Here is a 22,898-nt window from a genome sequence, read left to right as displayed (position 1 = left end):
CTCCCCAGATAGGGGGCGTAAGGGAGTTGCTGTAGTTAGAAATAAACACGCCATGTTGCCTCTACCCCCAACGTCTCCGTCTCCATAAAATAACCCACTACACACGGTTGGCTAAAGTACGGTGCGAAATAAGTTCAACATTTCCTGAATTTGGAAGTGCAACTGTCATCCGGAGCGAAGCCTCGTGAACTCATTTTGCATCGGCATTTCGGATTTTAACCGCCGGGTTATCGGTAGCAAGGGCCCACCCGGGAGGGCCACTGAGCCTCCATAACACCTTTCTGCACGAAGAACCGTGGCCCGTGCCAGAATCTTCACTATCGACGCCGACGAGGTCACGCGGCCAGAGACAGAGAGAGCTGCTGGAGACGCAACCCATTAGGCCCATTGCAGCATCACCACTCATGCGGCAAAAACTACTCCAGTGACTGACAGTGTGGGGAGGGGCCTTCAGCCAGCAATGGGACTGGCAAACGGTTGAACAAGTACTCTCTTATGAACGCCTATTTTTCTCTTAAGGGGCGGTCCAAAAATGACGTCACGCACCTAGGGAGAGGGGGGGTCAGACATTTGTGACGATGTGTGACGATGGTGGGGGGGGTTGAGAAATGTGACGTCACATCAAAATGCGCAACTTTAAATATTTTCTCCTACTACATCAGAGTGCAGCGCCACATTAAAATACGCACTACAATGACAAGAGTTTAAAGCGATTTGAAGCATGTTTTATTTTTTTTGGGGGGGGGCAGAACTTTGTGAGGTCATATTTGAGGGGGGGGGTCTGACTTTTTGTGACGCCATGTGACGAAGGAGGGTCATAAATCGTCCAAAATCGCTTGACGTCATTTATGGACGGCCCCTAACTCATTTGAAGGACAATGTAGACAAATTATTATCGAGGCTTCACCCCCCCACCCCCCCCCCCCCGTTTCCTATGCGTACATTGTCAGTAGACCCCCCATACGCAAGCGTACACATTTGGGTTAATCCCCCCTCCCCCCTCCATGCGTACGTACTAAATGGATGGCCCCTTATAACCCTAACTACAAAGGCAGAACCCTCACGTCACATGATCTCCGTAACGATGTTGAGACAAAGTAAAAAGGACGTCATGATGAACAAGGGATTATAACTTTTAAATGAAATTGGTCTGTGTCACTGCAGCCTTACTGATTGAATGCAAATTGACGCAATGAATATATCATGTCGCGATCTGCTTTTCGCTTGCAAGTTTCAGACTTATTGCAATACACCCGTCCCTTGGATCGGCAAAAGGAGAGTCTATTATAAAACCCACAGTGTGGTTTGCTTTGCGGTGATAAGGGGAGTTTTAACAAACGCATTGTGTCCCGTGTGTGCGTAGACCTATCCAAAATCTCAATTTGCATTGGTTTGGTGATTTGTGACAAGACACAAAATTCTGTAAAAAAATATCTCTCTTTCTCAAGTGTGACAGAGCATAAACCCACGTGTGTTTTGCATGTATTACATGGCGCAGTGTGATTGTAAATGTTTTTCTGGACTAACTTATAAAACATACCCTGAGCGTTAACCAAGTAAAGCTCCCACTGCCTTTAACATAAATCTGTGAACATGTGTTTTTACATATGTTTTTTTAAGATATGCATAAAATACAGTTCTGTATATTAGAGTATTTGTTGATGAAGGTTCTTGCTCTGTGATGTCCAATCTTGTTTTGAATTTATTTTTTATTGCTATCGTTTGGCTTTCAAGAGCGCCCAACGAGCAATACTGAACTCACTCTGTATCCAGTCGAGACTTGACACCTTTGTTAGTTCAGCTTTAATTACAATGGCTGTAAACAATGTAAGAACCTGGCAGTCACCACCCCTCTCCACTTAAGATCAAATTATTGTTCTTGGTGACTTTTTTTATTGAGATAGCAGTTATTGCCATCGTTATTGTTGCGTATTATTTTAAGCAATCGTTTAGAAATAAAGTTAATAAAGTCCCACGCCGTGTGGCGCTGTGAACGAAGCCGCCCGGGTCGAGAATCTGCGGAGTTCAAATCCCCGTCAGTGTGGGCGTCCACTCGGTCCATCATCCATCCTGTGGTCGGTGAAATCGGGCACGGCTTTGTGGGAAGTCAACAGCAGTAATCTTCTAGAGAGAGCGGTCCCCCGGCACGGTCGTGTGAGATTTCCACCGCGGGCTTAGGGAAGCCGCTTGGCTCGCGAATGGACAGTGGCAACGCTCGGTGTAAGCAAACCATGCAAAGGTGTGTGTGCCCAGTGGCTCGACGGGCCCTGGAGGAATGACACCATTAATGTGGTGCACCAAACAAAACACCTCGAATTCAGATTCTTACATATATAAAACGTAATTCTAATAACAATGTGAACATAATGTTAATAGTGAAATTAGTCCATTGCCTTCATTCCATCGCAAAAAACTGCGCACGACATAATTACGTTACATCGCTTGCTCACGTATACACCGTGTGGAGTCGGGCGAGGCACCCACAAAGGATGTCTGCTCAGGCCTCCTCCCAGCTGGGCGGGCACCACCGCCACCGCCGTTGCCCGGCCCTGCGGTCACCACCGCCGCCACTGCCCGGCTCCGGCGTCCTCGACCGACTGCGTCCCCTCTCGCCGTCGCCCTTCCGCTGGCCCGGGGGGCACCCCGACGCCCCCCTCGCTCGTCGACGCGCCCCCCTCCCGCCTCTTCCACCGGCCGCGCTAGCCGCTCCCTCCGCCTGAGCGGCGCTCTGAGCCGCGCCGGCAAACGTGGCTGCAGTAGCGTGCCAGCAGGTGGAGCAGCTCGGCCAGGTTGAGCAACAGACAGACGGCCGACGCGGCCAGCATGAAGATGGTGAAGATGGTCTTCTCGGTGGGGCGCGAAACGAAGCAGTCCACGGTGTTGGGGCAGGGCGACGCGTCGCACTTGAGGAGCCGCGGCATCGTGACGCCGCTGTAGATGAAGTGGAACGCGTAGAGGAAAGAGCACTCGAAGACGACGCGAAAGAGCACGCTCACCACGTACGTGCACAGCAGCACGCCGTCGGTTGGCGGCTTCAATATGGCGACGTCGCAGGGCCGCCCGCACCGCCGCGTCTTCCGCTTGGCCCTGCGGTGGCGGTGAGCGATGTGCATGGCCACGAGCAGCGCCGGCGTCGACACGAAGATGAGCTGCAGGGCCCAGAGGCGCACTTTCGAGATGGGGAAGTAGTGGTCGTAGCACACGTTCTGGCAGCCCGGCTGCAGCGTGTTGCACACAAAACCGGACTTCTCATCGCCCCACACTCTCTCGGCCGCCACCACCAGCACCATGATGCGGAAGATGAAGAGCACGGAGAGCCACACGTGGCCGATGGACGTGGAGTAGCGATTGGCGCCGCTCAGCACCGCGTAGAGGCCGGCCCAGTTCATGGCGCCAGCCGGCCTCGTCTTGCTGCCAGGTGCTGAGCGAAGGGGCTTTGGTTGATGAATTTACTCGGTTCCACTCTCCCGTTCCCTGTTCAAAGACAGAAATGGAGATAAACGAGTTTTTAATCTATCGTGCGCAGGGATACGTCGAGTCATCGATTACCATAGATTTTTACGCGTTCCGGACACGTGCATCGAACAATGGGTGTGATAAACGACTGTTTAAAACTTTAATGATGTGCGAAGTCATCATCGTGTGTCACCTCCAATCCAGGAATTGACAGTCGTGCATTTCCCATCTCGTCCTGCCCCATTTTTGTGTAACATGCCGCACTTCGTCTGTCCTTGTGAACCAAACCACTTCAATACCTCTAGAGCAGTGGTTCTTAACCTGTGATGCATGCACCCCTTGGGCGTGCGAGATGCCCTTTATCTGGTGGTGCGAGAAATGGCTCGATGTTTTTAGAAGGTAAATCAGCCGAACACAAATTAAGCACGGGCACGTACGCACAACCTACTTTGTTTCATAAAACCCTCCATGTATTTATTAACATTGCACATTTTGTTAAATAACTGAGAGCCAAAGGGGTGCAAGGCTGCAGTAAAGGTGAAGAATCACTGATGTAGACTAACGGAGCAAGCGACACTGCAATAGCGAGACACGCACATTTGAGAAACAATACAAACGAGACCAAAAGGACAGATGACTGAATGAGATTGTGAACTTGAATTCTAACAATATGATCCCTCGTTACCTGACCAGTTGGCCGGTGGTGGCTATACTGCACATGGCCTCTAGTCCAGAACCGTGGAGGCAGCGTGGGTTGGTGGATCACACAAATGTTGTGAAACTTCCTTGCCGTGTGCTTCGGGGAGGTTGCCGTACTCTGGCTCATCAGGAGAAAGCGGTGCAGCAAACGTGGACTCCATCTATTTTTACGTTTCATACCTTCATACTTAGATACTGGCAAAAAAAGGTCCCATGATATGTGGATTCCATCTATTCCATCTGCATGGGATAGAGCGTTGCCCCCTTCACACGCGTGGGTTCTCTAGGTGCTCCAGTTTCAACTTTGCAGAGTTGCGCCACTCACAGTGCTTGGATCGGCAAGCACCAAGCCCAAGGCAGTTCAGCAAACTGCATTGTCGTACTCTACTTCTATGCTCCCACGTCGAGGATCCCCATTTCCACGTCATCGATCAAAGTGGTGAAACGCGGTCAAATATCCCCAACGGCATACGTGGCCTGGGTTCACCTTCATCCAACAGTGGAGTGAAAGAAGGGCTGTAAATAATCACTCGCCTTTCGCCCGTCCAGTGACGGGTGCATTGCGGTAAATGTGAAACTTGCAAGCGAAAAGCTGACCGTGACGTCTCACTCGTTACATCAATGCGTGTGCAATTTGTAAGGGCGCAGTGACACAGACCTATTTCGTGTAAAGGTTATAATTCCTTGTTCATCGTGACGTCCTTCTTACTTTGATGTCTCAACAACAGCGTTACGGAGATCGCGTGACGTGAGGGTTCCGCCTTTGTCGTGAGGGTTGTAAATTGACGCTGAGGCACCTCGCCCCCCCCCCCCATGTGGAGTGACGTCAGCCGCTAATTATTATGAATGGGGGGGGGGTGTCCATTTGGAGGACGTCACCTTATAATTATTATTAATGAGTGGGGCTGTTCCATGTGGAGTGACGTCACCTGCTCATGATTATTAATGAGGGGGGAGGGTGCTCCATGTGGAGTGACGTCACCTGCTCATGCTTATTAATGAGGGGGGAGGGTGCTCCATGTGGAGTGACGTCACCTGCTCATGATTATTAACGAGGGGGAGGGTGCTCCATGTGGAGTGACGTCACCTGCTCATGATTATTAACGAGGGGAGCTGGTCGATGTGGAGGATGTCACTTGCGCGTGATTATATCACTATGTAACACGATTTCTGTTCCCGGGTAGTAAAGTGTTATTTTATAATTGCCTTTGCCTCAAAACTATAGAAAATGGCTATTATTCCCCACAAACTTTGCTTTTGTGCCCAGGACAGTGATATTGAGAAATTTACCAATTTTTCAATGAGAAACCATGGTGTGCATTTGTGTCATTAATTAAGCCACGTAAGCAATTTGAACAAATGTATACAACTGGGAGTGTCCAATGCAACATTCTTGACAGCGCTAAAGAGGAAGGCCATAATCCCCAACGTCTTTGAGACGGCACTTGTCACGTGGAAAGAGAAACTACTCCAATGCTGTGTGGAAGTGGACTGTAATATTCCAACACACGTGTCTACTACAGCTGACACAGAATGTGTCCGTGTGGCATTAGTGAAACTGTCACACACCTTAAACATGGCTGCGCCATTTTAGCATCACCAAATTCTAACTACAGCAGGAGATGTATTTTATTATTACACGCTTTTATTTAACTCACTCTTGTCTGTCGTATCCTCAACTATGTTGTATCCTCAAATCTTGTAACTCAATTTTAACCCACTTCCCAATGTCGTATCGACTGCAATACGATATTCTATCATTAAAAATAGATATTTTGAAGCAATCTTTTATATATCTTACGTTTAGGCTAGGGTCTAATTGTCCACTGCTCAACTGACGTTGGCTGTAAATCACCACGGGCCCCTTACGTTGTGGCAAGCTTCGGGGCCACTTCCTGGAGTCGTGGAGTTCTGCCATTACTCGTACGGTACATTTCAACGAAGCGTGTTTAAAAAAAAAACGTATTTTTAAATGTTACTTATTTTAAATATATACAGTTGGAGCCATTTTGTTAATCTATTGCTGGACGAGGGACTCCCCACGCCGCCCCGGGTCGCGATTTGACCATACTTCACCAGGCTAGTCCGTGTGGCTTGGTGGAGGAGGGTAGCGCAAACGTGGGAGCATAGTAACATTGTACTCTACAATGGATGTCTGCCACTCACCAACGTTGCACAGTCCCGCAGCTGCCTACAACAACAACATCCCATCACAAGGGAAAAACACACAAATAGACAATCACTACGAGTACACTCACCACCACGTAGCTGTCAACCCCATATCAGTGCCCTACCTTATTACAGATCAATTCAGACCATATTGGCCACCACGTGTCTTTATAAATAACAGGTCCCTGCAGGGTGGGCTGGTAGGACAAGTCTCTGCGCTGTCTATTGAAGGGGGATGGACGGACGGACACATTAATCTATTGCAGGCTGGTACACTCAGTTTACAACTTCGTTCCTACCAGTATCAACGTTCATCCTACGGAGTCCCATCACAATGTAGAAACACAAACAAATAGACAAAATTATGTTACCAAAGCATGTTTTTTTGCCCGTATTGAAACGGCTGTACCCCGAATGGCCGTGAAAACTCAATGTCTCTGTACAAGAATACGGGGTAAACCGTACGGGTTGACAGCTGTGATGCATCAAAAGATAACTTAACCCGTCGTTGTGTTACCTCGTTTAACCAAAGGCTTCAAACTCGCGTGGAACAGCCCGAAACCCAAAGCATGAGGACAAACACAAAGACGGGTATATCACGAGAGAAAAACCCCTACATATTTACCAATAACACTGTACTTAAAAATACTGTAGTGCATAATCGGGCAATGGCCCTTTTTCATAACACCTCTGTTACTGACGATTGTCTTTCGGCCTTTTTTCTTACGACTGCTGCCTGTGTATCTTACTTTGAAAACAGTTCCACAAAGCATGTCTAATTCTTTATTTTCTTTGTGACAGACTAGGCCCGAGATGCCAGGGAGGGCCTGAATGGCCTGGATTGCCTACCGAGGAGACGCCTTCCCCGGCGGGGAGCAACCACAGCCTGCGGTGTCACCACCGCACGGGGTCACACAACACCGGATTTTTTTTTGGTCAAAATTTTAAACCAAAACACCCACTTACCAGTTCGCGTGAGTTCAATCCTGCTCAGAGTTTTATGGGGCGAGAGAAATTGTTCGTGCAAGTTTAGGGGGGGGGGGGGGGGGGAGTCGTTATGTTCTGAACAGTTTCGAAGCGTCCTGGGAGCCGGGCTTGAGACGTCAGCCATTTGCACTTGGGAGCTACCACTCCCAGCGAAGGGTTGATGCTCAAACTATCAATCTTATACTTTCACTTCCATCACATAATTGGAATCATATTTACTCAAACAATATATGCTGAATGATCTACTATGAAATATATATTACATATTCACGGTCGCTTTGTCATTGTATTGCTGTTGGAGATGTATATATTTATATATTAAAAATATATCGCGTCTGTGACCCCCCCAATTTAAAGCGGTAAGTTGGTTCGTTCCAAATGATGACGTTCACACAATGCAAACGCTTACAAAGTTCGGAACGCTCTTCCAGAATTGTACAATATTTTTAAAGTTATTAACTCCGAAAGTTATCTCGATATGGCGATACTACGATATTCTGTAATAATATCCACCATAATCGTATCGTACATTTTTTCCACACGCACACACACACGCACGTGCACACACACAACAACAACAACCGCCATTCGCCACTAAGTGGCGGTGACGTCACCACGACGCTTGTGCCAGACCATGTGCACCTTGAGGCCACGTGAAGTGTCGAACGCCCGCGGGCAGGAGGTCACGGGGCAGATCCAGGTGCCACGGGTCGGCTGACTGAGATGACTGAGATGACTGGCTGATGCACCACCTGTGTCCCCTACTGTGCCAATCTGCTGTGCTTTAGCCACCCGGCGCTCCGCTCGTTGTTGTGAGCGTCGCTCCTCCGCCCTCCGTTGTTGTTGGAGGGCGACTGCCTCCAACTGCCCAGTAGCAGCGTCCTTCACGAGCCTCCTCCACAGAGTCCGATCTTGACACCGCTGGTACCAGTCATCGGCAAGTCCACTCAGCTCCACGTCCTCCTGTACCACATCACTCCATCTCTTCTCTAGCACGTGCCACGCCCGATTAGCCCCCTCGATCCATTTAAACAAAAGCTGTTTCGGCATGCGGTGGCTGGGCATGCAGGCTACATGACCCAGCCAACGCAGCCTTGTCTGCCGGAGGAGCTCACCGATGGGACCTTGCCCAGATCTTTCAAGGATATGTGAGCTCCTCACACAATCCAGCCTGGTTAAACCCAAGATGGATCGTAGGCAGGCTAGCCTAAATGTTTCTAACCGGCGAAGATGTTCCATTAGGGGGGTCCACGTTTCGCAAGCATAGAGAAGGGAGGGAATGACCGAAGCCGAGAAGACCTGAAGCTTAGTGCGGAGAGATAGACCAGGTAGCTTCCACACAGCGTTACGCAACCGATGAAAAGATATTGCCGCTCGACTGATTCGGAGTGAGACCTCTGCTGTTAAACTGGAGCCGGTCATAAGCACACTGCCCAGGTATGGGAAACTCTCCACTCTCTCCACAACTGCCCCATCACCAATTGGGAGTTGTGGGGGTGCAGTGTCCGATGGTACAAAATACCCAGGCAGGTGCTTAGTTTTGGTGAGGCTGATGGTAAGGCCCCATCTGTTAGTGGCATGCTCTAGTCTCAGCAGCAGCATCTCCAACTCCTCCTCTGAATGAGCAGCTATTACCAAATCATCTGCATACATAACGCCATCCCTTGACCGCACCCGGGCATCGATCAGCCTCCCATTATATCTGTACCAAATGGAGATTCCCCTGGTACAGCTATTGAAGGCTTCATGAACTACGTGGTCAAAATAGATGTTAAATAATGTGGGAGCCAGAGGACATCCTGTCGCACCCCAAGGTGTACAGGGAATGGCTCTGACTCCCGGCCACGGAGTTTTACCCGGGCCCGCTCACCATCATGAAGGTCCTTAATGATCGTGAGCAGAGGGTCAGGTACTCCAAAAGCATGAAGAACAACCCAGAGCCCAGGCCTACTGATGGTATCATAGGCCTTGACCAGGTCAATAAAGCAGAGATGTAGGTCTTGTTGGAATTCCCTACACCTCTGCTGTAGCAGACGGACAGAAAATATGGCATCTGTGCAGGACCGCCCTTTCCTGAAACCGCATTGGGGCTCCGCAAGCCTCTCCTCAGCGTGCCTGGCAAGGTGATGTTGAATAATCCTTGCCAGGACCTTTCCCGGAACACTGAGGAGTGAGATGCCCCTGTAGTTGTTACAGTCTGTGCGGTCCCCCTTCTTAAAGAGGGGGACCACCAGGGCATCCTTCCAATCCTGCGGAACTCGTCCAGTGGTCCAGACTGTTGTTATGATGTCATATAGGGCAGTCTGTGCACAAACGCCACCCTCCCTCAGCATTTCGCTTGGGAGATCATCTCTACCCGGTGCCTTTACTGGTCTCAAGACTCCGGATCGCCTTCTGTACTTCAACAGATGGCACCTCAGCCAGCCACTCACAGGGGGTGACTTCCAATATTTGAGGCACTGCAGCCTCACCAGGGTCATCCCCACTTTGTGCCACGATGTTTTCTTGGCTGAGGGATTTCCCCTCCCCCAGGACCTCACAGAAATGCTCAGCAAATCTGCAAACCTGTTCCTGGGGGTCGGAAATTGGATCACCGTTTTTTCCCCTAATGATGGTAATAGGTGTGGCGCTGCAGGTTACTTTTTTGATGGAGTTAAATAGAGATTTGTGATCACGGGCCACGGAGGCAGACTCCATCTCCTCAGCAACCCGCGACCACCACCCATCCTTGCAGCGCCTCACGGCTCTCTGAACCTCCGAGCGAAGGCTGCGGTAAGCCTCCTCATTCTCTGACGTAGGATTTTGTAGCCAATGACAGTGGGCCTGTCGCTTTGCTCAACCATCCTGAACACCTCCTCTGTCAGCCAGGGTCTCTGGGGAGGTCTGGACCGCGTACCCAAAGCAGCCATTGCAGCTGCATGAGTCACAGTCCTTAACCTCGCCCATTTACCCTCGACATCAGGAGGAGTGGGGGACGATGCCAACCCCAGCCGCAAGCGATGATGAAATTCTCGCTTGCAACTTTCATCAGATAACTGAGACCAGGCCACTTTAGGTTGGAATGGGGTCCTGGGTGTACACCCACCACCGGAGTGGAAGAATGGCAGGCGCATCTTACAGATGACTAGTCGATGGTCAGAGGGCAGATCAGCTCCACGGGAGGTCCTGGTGTCATAGACATGGGCTCGCATCCGCTGGTCTGTCACTATGTAGTCCTGCTTGGACCCGGCATGCATCCATGATATTGTGTGGATGCGCCGATGCCGGAAGAGCGTGTTGGTAATTAAAAGCCCATGGGCTGCACACAAATCTAGCAGCCTCCTACCGTTGTTATTGAGCTGATCTGGCCCATGCCTTCCAATCACTCCAGACCAGGTGCCAGCATCATGACCAACTCGGGCATTGAAGTCACCCAACAAGATGACTCTATCCCGAGGGGCCACTTTAGCCAGCACCTGTGACAGGTCATAGAAGGCATCTGACTCATCTGCTTTGCCTGCATGCCTCCATGAATGTTCGTCTTCGGTAGGGGCATAAGTAACCACGACCACCACTCCTTGCCTCCGGTTGATGGGAAGGTGAGCCCAAAGTAGCCTGGGGCTTACCGCTTCCCACACCTCACCGCCATGCTCCCACGCCCCCTTCATTCTTTTGTTCAAAAGAAGAGCGACACCCTGATGTTTGGCAGTCTGCTGCCCTGAGGAGAGGACTGTCCACCCCTTATGGTGGCAGGAGCCAGAACTGGTCCACCAGACCTCCTGAATGCCACAGAGATCCAGGTGGTACCGGTCCAGCTCCCGACAGAGGAGTGGCAGCCCCTCCTCCGCAGTGAGTGTTCGATCATTCCACGTGGCCACACGAAGTGACTTTTTGTTGTTTCTGGAGGTGTCCCGAGGGTAGAGATTCAATCTCCTGGCTCCGCCAATTGGGGTTTGGCCAGGAGACGTCATAGACGCCTGTCCCCCTAGGGCCTCCGGCACAAGCTTATTAGTCACATATTTCAGTCGTGGTTTAGTGGTACATTTTTGAAGGTGGAGGGGTTACCAGCCCCTCGCACCCGTCCAGAGCCCCCATTTAACCCCTGTGGTGGTCACAGACGCCATGAGGGGAGGAGCCAATCGGAATTGGCCCTCCCCCCACAGCACTGTCCACGACAGAGTTGCCCGTCCGGCACCGCGAGGAGGTAGGGGGTTGTTTTGCCGGACTAAACAGACACACACACAGACACACACAGATAGATTAACACACTCACTGATGCTGCTGGTATAGCTGGGTCTGCTGTGACTCTGTACACACACACATACACAGAGACACACACAGACACAAACAGACAGATTAACACACTCACTGATGCTGCTGGTATAGCTGGGTCTGCTGTGACTCTGTACACACACATACACAGAGACACACACAGACACAAACAGGCAGATTAACACACTCACTGATGCTGCTGGTATAGCTGGGTCTGCTGTGACTCTGTACACACACACATACACAGAGACACAGACAGACACAAACAGATAGATTAACACACTCACTGATGCTGCTGGTATAGCTGGGTCTGCTGTGACTCTGTACACACACACATACACAGAGACACACACAGACACAAACAGGCAGATTAACACACTCACTGATGCTGCTGGTATAGCTGGGTCTGCTGTGACTCTGTACACACACACATATGCAGAGACACACACAGACACAAACAGGCAGATGAACACACTCACTGATGCTGCTGGTATAGCTGGGTCTGCTGTGACTGTACACACACACATATACAGAGACACACACAGACACAAACAGGCAGATTAACACACTCACTGATGCTGCTGGTATAGCTGGGTCTGCTGTGACTCTGTACACACACACATACACAGAGACACACACAGACACAAACAGGCAGATTAACACACTCACTGATGTTGCTGGTATAGCTGGGTCTGCTGTGACTCTGTACACACACACATACACAGAGACACACACAGACATAAACAGGCAGATTAACACACTCACTGATGCTGCTGGTATAGCTGGGTCTGCTGTGACTCTGTACACACACACATACACAGAGACACACACAGACACAAACAGGCAGATTAACACACTCACTGATGCTGCTGGTATAGCTGGGTCTGCTGTGACTGTACACACACACACATATACAGAGACACACACAGACACAAACAGGCAGATTAACACACTCACTGATGCTGCTGGTATAGCTGGGTCTGCTGTGACTCTGTACACACACACATACACAGAGACACACACAGACACAAACAGGCAGATTAACACACTCACTGATGCTGCTGGTATAGCTGGGTCTGCTGTGACTCTGTACACACACACATACACAGAGACACACACAGACACAAACAGGCAGATTAACACACTCACTGATGCTGCTGGTATAGCTGGGTCTGCTGTGACTCTGTACACACACACATACACAGAGACACACACAGACACAAACAGGCAGATTAACACACTCACTGATGTTGCTGGTATAGCTGGGTCTGCTGTGACTCTGTACACACACACATACACAGAGACACACACAGACACAAACAGGCAGATTAACACACTCACTGATGCTGCTGGTATAGCTGGGTCTGCTGTGACTCTGTACACACACACATACACAGAGACACACACAGACACAAACAGGCAGATTAACACACTCACTGATGCTGCTGGTATAGCTGGGTCTGCTGTGACTGTACACACACACATATACAGAGACACACACAGACACAAACAGGCAGATTAACACACTCACTGATGCTGCTGGTATAGCTGGGTCTGCTGTGACTCTGTACACACACACATACACAGAGACACACACAGACACAAACAGACAGATTAACACACTCACTGATGCTGCTGGTATAGCTGGGTCTGCTGTGACTCTGTACACACACACATACACAGAGACACACACAGACGCAAACAGGCAGATTAACACACTCACTGATGCTGCTGGTATAGCTGGGTCTGCTGTGACTCTGTACACACACATACACAGAGACACACACAGACACAAAGAGACAGATTAACACACTCACTGATGCTGCTGGTATAGCTGGGTCTGCTGTGACTCTGTACACACACACACATACACAGAGACACACACAGACACAAACAGGCAGATTAACACACTCACTGATGCTGCTGGTATAGCTGGGTCTGCTGTGACTCTGTACACACACACATACACAGAGACACACACAGACACAAACAGACAGATTAACACACTCACTGATGCTGCTGGTATAGCTGGGTCTGCTGTGACTCTGTACACACACAAATACACAGAGACACACACAGACACAAACAGGCAGATTAACACACTCACTGATGCTGCTGGTATAGCTGGGTCTGCTGTGACTCTGTACACACACACACATACACAGAGACACACACAGACACAAACAGGCAGATTAACACACTCACTGATGCTGCTGGTATAGCTGGGTCTGCTGTGACTCTGTACACACACACACACACAGAGACACACACAGACATAAACAGACAGATTAACACACTCACTGATGCTGCTGGTATAGCTGGGTCTGCTGTGACTCTGTACACACACACATACACAGAGACACACACAGACGCAAACAGACAGATTAACACACGCACTGATGCTGCTGGTATAGCTGGGTCTGCTGTGACTCTGTACACACACACATACACAGAGACACACACAGACACAAACAGACAGATTAACACACTCACTGATGCTGCTGGTATAGCTGGGTCTGCTTTGACTCTGTACACACACACATACACAGAGACACACACAGACACAAAGAGACAGATTAACACACTCACTGATGCTGCTGGTATAGCTGGGTCTGCTGTGACTCTGTACACACACACACACAGAGACACACACAGACACAAACAGACAGATTAACACACTCACTGATGCTGCTGGTATAGCTGGGTCTGCTGTGACTCTGTACACACACACATACACAGAGACACACACAGACACAAAGAGACAGATTAACACACTCACTGATGCTGCTGGTATAGCTGGGTCTGCTGTGACTCTGTACACACACACATACACAGAGACACACACAGACACAAACAGACAGATTAACACACTCACTGATGCTGCTGGTATAGCTGGGTCTGCTGTGACTCTGTACACACACACTTACACAGAGACACACACAGACACAAACAGGCAGATTAACACACTCACTGATGTTGCTGGTATAGCTGGGTCTGCTGTGACTCTGTACACACACACATACACAGAGACACACACAGACACAAACAGGCAGATTAACACACTCATTGATGCTGCTGGTATAGCTGGGTCTGCTGTGACTCTGTACACACACACATACACAGAGACACACACAGACACAAACAGGCAGATTAACACACTCACTGATGCTGCTGGTATAGCTGGGTCTGCTGTGACTGTACACACACACATATACAGAGACACACACAGACACAAACAGGCAGATTAACACACTCACTGATGCTGCTGGTATAGCTGGGTCTGCTGTGACTCTGTACACACACACATACACAGAGACACACACAGACACAAAGAGACAGATTAACACACTCACTGATGCTGCTGGTATAGCTGGGTCTGCTGTGACTCTGTACACACACACATACACAGAGACACACACAGACACAAACAGGCAGATTAACACACTCACTGATGTTGCTGGTATAGCTGGGTCTGCTGTGACTCTGTACACACACACATACACAGAGACACACACAGACACAAACAGGCAGATTAACACACTCACTGATGCTGCTGGTATAGCTGGGTCTGCTGTGACTCTGTACACACACACATACACAGAGACACACACAGACACAAACAGGCAGATTAACACACTCACTGATGCTGCTGGTATAGCTGGGTCTGCTGTGACTGTACACACACACATATACAGAGACACACACAGACACAAAGAGGCAGATTAACACACTCACTGATGCTGCTGGTATAGCTGGGTCTGCTGTGACTCTGTACACACACACATACACAGAGACACACACAGACACAAACAGGCAGATTAACACACTCACTGATGTTGCTGGTATAGCTGGGTCTGCTGTGACTCTGTACACACACACATACACAGAGACACACACAGACACAAACAGGCAGATTAACACACTCACTGATGCTGCTGGTATAGCTGGGTCTGCTGTGACTCTGTACACACACACATACACAGAGACACACACAGACACAAACAGGCAGATTAACACACTCACTGATGCTGCTGGTATAGCTGGGTCTGCTGTGACTCTGTACACACACACATACACAGAGACACACACAGACACAAAGAGACAGATTAACACACTCACTGATGCTGCTGGTATAGCTGGGTCTGCTGTGACTCTGTACACACACACATACACAGAGACACACACAGACACAAACAGGCAGATTAACACACTCACTGATGTTGCTGGTATAGCTGGGTCTGCTGTGACTCTGTACACACACACATACACAGAGACACACACAGACACAAACAGGCAGATTAACACACTCACTGATGCTGCTGGTATAGCTGGGTCTGCTGTGACTCTGTACACACACACATACACAGAGACACACACAGACACAAACAGGCAGATTAACACACTCACTGATGCTGCTGGTATAGCTGGGTCTGCTGTGACTCTGTACACACACACATACACAGAGACACACACAGACACAAACAGGCAGATTAACACACTCACTGATGCTGCTGGTATAGCTGGGTCTGCTGTGACTGTACACACACACATATACAGAGAAACACACACACAAACAGGCAGATTAACACACTCACTGATGCTGCTGGTATAGCTGGGTCTGCTGTGACTCTGTACACACACACATACACAGAGACACACACAGACACAAACAGGCAGATTAACACACTCACTGATGCTGCTGGTATAGCTGGGTCTGCTGTGACTGTACACACACACATATACAGAGAAACACACACACAAACAGGCAGATTAACACACTCACTGATGCTGCTGGTATAGCTGGGTCTGCTGTGACTCTGTACACACACACATACACAGAGACACACACAGACGCAAACAGGCAGATTAACACACGCACTGATGCTGCTGGTATAGCTGGGTCTGCTGTGACTCTGTACACACACACATACACAGAGACACACACAGACACAAACAGACAGATTAACACACTCACTGATGCTGCTGGTATAGCTGGGTCTGCTGTGACTCTGTACACACACACATACACAGAGACACACACAGACACAAACAGGCAGATTAACACACTCACTGATGCTGCTGGTATAGCTGGGTCTGCTGTGACTCTGTACACACACACATACACAGAGACACACACAGACACAAAGAGACAGATTAACACACTCACTGATGCTGCTGGTATAGCTGGGTCTGCTGTGACTCTGTACACACACACATACACAGAGACACACACAGACACAAACAGGCAGATTAACACACTCACTGATGTTGCTGGTATAGCTGGGTCTGCTGTGACTCTGTACACACACACATACACAGAGACACACACAGACACAAACAGGCAGATTAACACACTCACTGATGCTGCTGGTATAGCTGGGTCTGCTGTGACTCTGTACACACACACATACACAGAGACACACACAGACACAAACAGGCAGATTAACACACTCACTGATGCTGCTGGTATAGCTGGGTCTGCTGTGACTGTACACACACACATATACAGAGACACACACAGACACAAACAGGCAGATTAACACACTTACTGATGCTGCTGGTATAGCTGGGTCTGCTGTGACTCTGTACACACACACATACACAGAGACACACACAGACACAAACAGGCAGATTAACACACTCACTGATGTTGCTGGTATAGCTGGGTCTGCTGTGACTCTGTACACACACACACATACACAGAGACACACACAGACACAAACAGGCAGATTAACACACTCACTGATGCTGCTGGTATAGCTGGGTCTGCTGTGACTCTGTACACACACACATACACAGAGACACACACAGACACAAACAGGCAGATTAACACACTCACTGATGCTGCTGGTATAGCTGGGTCTGCTGTGACTCTGTACACACACACATACACAGAGACACACACAGACACAAAGAGACAGATTAACACACTCACTGATGCTGCTGGTATAGCTGGGTCTGCTGTGACTCTGTACACACACACATACACAGAGACACACACAGACACAAACAGGCAGATTAACACACTCACTGATGTTGCTGGTATAGCTGGGTCTGCTGTGACTCTGTACACACACACATACACAGAGACACACACAGACACAAACAGGCAGATTAACACACTCACTGATGCTGCTGGTATAGCTGGGTCTGCTGTGACTCTGTACACACACACATACACAGAGACACACACAGACACAAACAGGCAGATTAACACACTCACTGATGCTGCTGGTATAGCTGGGTCTGCTGTGACTCTGTACACACACACATACACAGAGACACACACAGACACAAACAGGCAGATTAACACACTCACTGATGCTGCTGGTATAGCTGGGTCTGCTGTGACTGTACACACACACATATACAGAGAAACACACACACAAACAGGCAGATTAACACACTCACTGATGCTGCTGGTATAGCTGGGTCTGCTGTGACTCTGTACACAAACACATACACAGAGACACACACAGACACAAACAGGCAGATTAACACACTCACTGATGCTGCTGGTATAGCTGGGTCTGCTGTGACTGTACACACACACATATACAGAGAAACACACACACAAACAGGCAGATTAACACACTCACTGATGCTGCTGGTATAGCTGGGTCTGCTGTGACTCTGTACACACACACATACACAGAGACACACACAGACGCAAACAGGCAGATTAACACACGCACTGATGCTGCTGGTATAGCTGGGTCTGCTGTGACTCTGTACACACACACATACACAGAGACACACACAGACACAAACAGACAGATTAACACACTCACTGATGCTGCTGGTATAGCTGGGTCTGCTTTGACTCTGTACACACACACATACATAGAGACACACACAGACACAAAGAGACAGATTAACACACTCACTGATGCTGCTGGTATAGCTGGGTCTGCTGTGACTCTGTACACACACACACACAGAGACACACACAGACACAAACAGACAGATTAACACACTCACTGATGCTGCTGGTATAGCTGGGTCTGCTGTGACTCTGTACACACACACATACACAGAGACACACACAGACACAAAGAGACAGATTAACACACTCACTGATGCTGCTGGTATAGCTGGGTCTGCTGTGACTCTGTACACACACACATACACAGAGACACACACAGACACAAACAGACAGATTAACACACTCACTGATGCTGCTGGTATAGCTGGGTCTGCTGTGACTCTGTACACACACACTTACACAGAGACACACACAGACACAAACAGGCAGATTAACACACTCACTGATGTTGCTGGTATAGCTGGGTCTGCTGTGACTCTGTACACACACACATACACAGAGACACACACAGACACAAACAGGCAGATTAACACACTCACTGATGCTGCTGGTATAGCTGGGTCTGCTGTGACTCTGTACACACACACATACACAGAGACACACACAGACACAAACAGGCAGATTAACACACTCACTGATGCTGCTGGTATAGCTGGGTCTGCTGTGACTGTACACACACACATATACAGAGACACACACAGACACAAACAGGCAGATTAACACACTCACTGATGCTGCTGGTATAGCTGGGTCTGCTGTGACTCTGTACACACACACATACACAGAGACACACACAGACACAAACAGGCAGATTAACACACTCACTGATGTTGCTGGTATAGCTGGGTCTGCTGTGACTCTGTACACACACACATACACAGAGACACACACAGACACAAACAGGCAGATTAACACACTCACTGATGCTGCTGGTATAGCTGGGTCTGCTGTGACTCTGTACACACACACATACACAGAGACACACACAGACACAAACAGGCAGATTAACACACTCACTGATGCTGCTGGTATAGCTGGGTCTGCTGTGACTCTGTACACACACACATACACAGAGACACACACAGACACAAAGAGACAGATTAACACACTCACTGATGCTGCTGGTATAGCTGGGTCTGCTGTGACTCTGTACACACACACATACACAGAGACACACACAGACACAAACAGGCAGATTAACACACTCACTGATGTTGCTGGTATAGCTGGGTCTGCTGTGACTCTGTACACACACACATACACAGAGACACACACAGACACAAACAGGCAGATTAACACACTCACTGATGCTGCTGGTATAGCTGGGTCTGCTGTGACTCTGTACACACACACATACACAGAGACACACACAGACACAAACAGGCAGATTAACACACTCACTGATGCTGCTGGTATAGCTGGGTCTGCTGTGACTGTACACACACACATATACAGAGACACACACAGACACAAACAGGCAGATTAACACACTCACTGATGCTGCTGGTATAGCTGGGTCTGCTGTGACTCTCTACACACACACATACACAGAGACACACACAGACACAAACAGGCAGATTAACACACTCACTGATGTTGCTGGTATAGCTGGGTCTGCTGTGACTCTGTACACACACACATACACAGAGACACACACAGACACAAACAGGCAGATTAACACACTCACTGATGCTGCTGGTATAGCTGGGTCTGCTGTGACTCTGTACACACACACATACACAGAGACACACACAGACACAAACAGGCAGATTAACACACTCACTGATGCTGCTGGTATAGCTGGGTCTGCTGTGACTCTGTACACACACACATACACAGAGACACACACAGACACAAAGAGACAGATTAACACACTCACTGATGCTGCTGGTATAGCTGGGTCTGCTGTGACTCTGTACACACACACATACACAGAGACACACACAGACACAAACAGGCAGATTAACACACTCACTGATGTTGCTGGTATAGCTGGGTCTGCTGTGACTCTGTACACACACACATACACAGAGACACACACAGACACAAACAGGCAGATTAACACACTCACTGATGCTGCTGGTATAGCTGGGTCTGCTGTGACTCTGTACACACACACATACACAGAGACACACACAGACACAAACAGGCAGATTAACACACTCACTGATGCTGCTGGTATAGCTGGGTCTGCTGTGACTCTGTACACACACACATACACAGAGACACACACAGACACAAACAGGCAGATTAACACACTCACTGATGCTGCTGGTATAGCTGGGTCTGCTGTGACTGTACACACACACATATACAGAGAAACACACACACAAACAGGCAGATTAACACACTCACTGATGCTGCTGGTATAGCTGGGTCTGCTGTGACTCTGTACACACACACATACACAGAGACACACACAGACGCAAACAGGCAGATTAACACACTCACTGATGCTGCTGGTATAGCTGGGTCTGCTGTGACTCTGTACACACACACATACACAGAGACACACACAGACACAAACAGGCAGATTAACACACTCACTGATGCTGCTGGTATAGCTGGGTCTGCTGTGACTCTGTACACACACACATACACAGAGACACACACAGACACAAACAGGCAGATTAACACACTCACTGATGTTGCTGGTATAGCTGGGTCTGCTGTGACTCTGTACACACACACATACACAGAGACACACACAGACACAAACAGGCAGATTAACACACTCACTGATGTTGCTGGTATAGCTGGGTCTGCTGTGACTCTGTACACACACACATACACAGAGACACACACAGACATAAACAGGCAGATTAACACACTCACTGATGCTGCTGGTATAGCTGGGTCTGCTGTGACTCTGTACACACACACATACACAGAGACACACACAGACACAAACAGGCAGATTAACACACTCACTGATGCTGCTGGTATAGCTGGGTCTGCTGTGACTGTACACACACACACATATACAGAGACACACACAGACACAAACAGGCAGATTAACACACTCACTGATGCTGCTGGTATAGCTGGGTCTGCTGTGACTCTGTACACACACACATACACAGAGACACACACAGACACAAACAGGCAGATTAACACACTCACTGATGCTGCTGGTATAGCTGGGTCTGCTGTGACTCTGTACACACACACATACACAGAGACACACACAGACTCAAACAGGCAGATTAACACACTCACTGATGCTGCTGGTATAGCTGGGTCTGCTGTGACTCTGTACACACACACATACACAGAGACACACACAGACACAAACAGGCAGATTAACACACTCACTGATGTTGCTGGTATAGCTGGGTCTGCTGTGACTCTGTACACACACACATACACAGAGACACACACAGACACAAACAGGCAGATTAACACACTCACTGATGCTGCTGGTATAGCTGGGTCTGCTGTGACTCTGTACACACACACATACACAGAGACACACACAGACACAAACAGGCAGATTAACACACTCACTGATGCTGCTGGTATAGCTGGGTCTGCTGTGACTGTACACACACACATATACAGAGACACACACAGACACAAACAGGCAGATTAACACACTCACTGATGCTGCTGGTATAGCTGGGTCTGCTGTGACTCTGTACACACACACATACACAGAGACACACACAGACACAAACAGACGGATTAACACACTCACTGATGCTGCTGGTATAGCTGGGTCTGCTGTGACTCTGTACACACACACATACACAGAGACACACACAGACACAAACAGGCAGATTAACACACTCACTGATGCTGCTGGTATAGCTGGGTCTGCTGTGACTCTGTACACACACACATACACAGAGACACACACAGACACAAACAGGCAGATTAACACACTCACTGATGCTGCTGGTATAGCTGGGTCTGCTGTGACTCTGTACACACACACATACACAGAGACACACACAGACACAAACAGGCAGATTAACACACTCACTGATGCTGCTGGTATAGCTGGGTCTGCTGTGACTCTGTACACACACACATACACAGAGACACACACAGACACAAACAGGCAGATTAACACACTCACTGATGCTGCTGGTATAGCTGGGTCTGCTGTGACTGTACACACACACATATACAGAGAAACACACACACAAACAGGCAGATTAACACACTCACTGATGCTGCTGGTATAGCTGGGTCTGCTGTGACTCTGTACACAAACACATACACAGAGACACACACAGACACAAACAGGCAGATTAACACACTCACTGATGCTGCTGGTATAGCTGGGTCTGCTGTGACTGTACACACACACATATACAGAGAAACACACACACAAACAGGCAGATTAACACACTCACTGATGCTGCTGGTATAGCTGGGTCTGCTGTGACTCTGTACACACACACATACACAGAGACACACACAGACGCAAACAGGCAGATTAACACACGCACTGATGCTGCTGGTATAGCTGGGTCTGCTGTGACTCTGTACACACACACATACA

General features: G+C 48.9%; 1 protein-coding gene across 1 annotated transcript; it reads right to left on the bottom strand.

Moving 5' to 3' along the window:
• Positions 1 to 950: 950 nt before the first annotated feature.
• On the bottom strand, positions 951 to 8,298 carry LOC116958719 (gap junction beta-1 protein-like). The gene is made up of 2 exons (XM_076061958.1): positions 7,954 to 8,298; positions 951 to 3,474 (listed from the first exon to the last, which is right to left on the bottom strand). Exon 2 carries the CDS (start codon positions 3,387 to 3,389, stop codon positions 2,700 to 2,702), a length of 690 nt encoding a protein of 229 aa, XP_075918073.1. The 5' UTR covers positions 3,390 to 3,474; positions 7,954 to 8,298; the 3' UTR covers positions 951 to 2,699.
• Between the last annotated feature and the right edge of the window lie 14,600 nt (positions 8,299 to 22,898).

Source organism: Petromyzon marinus, unplaced genomic scaffold, assembly GCF_048934315.1.
Source record: "Petromyzon marinus isolate PM22_M1 ecotype Great Lakes invasive population unplaced genomic scaffold, UKy_Petmar_22M1.pri1.0 PM_G_Scaffold_45, whole genome shotgun sequence".
NCBI classification, from domain to species: domain Eukaryota; kingdom Metazoa; phylum Chordata; class Hyperoartia; order Petromyzontiformes; family Petromyzontidae; genus Petromyzon; species Petromyzon marinus.
This window is presented reverse-complemented; position numbering and strand designations above follow the sequence as displayed.

What these genes read in the sequence shown, in the direction of transcription:
- LOC116958719 (XM_076061958.1), bottom strand. Translation starts at nt 3,389, where the DNA reads ATGAACTGGGCCGGCCTCTACGCGGTGCTGAGCGGCGCCAATCGCTAC.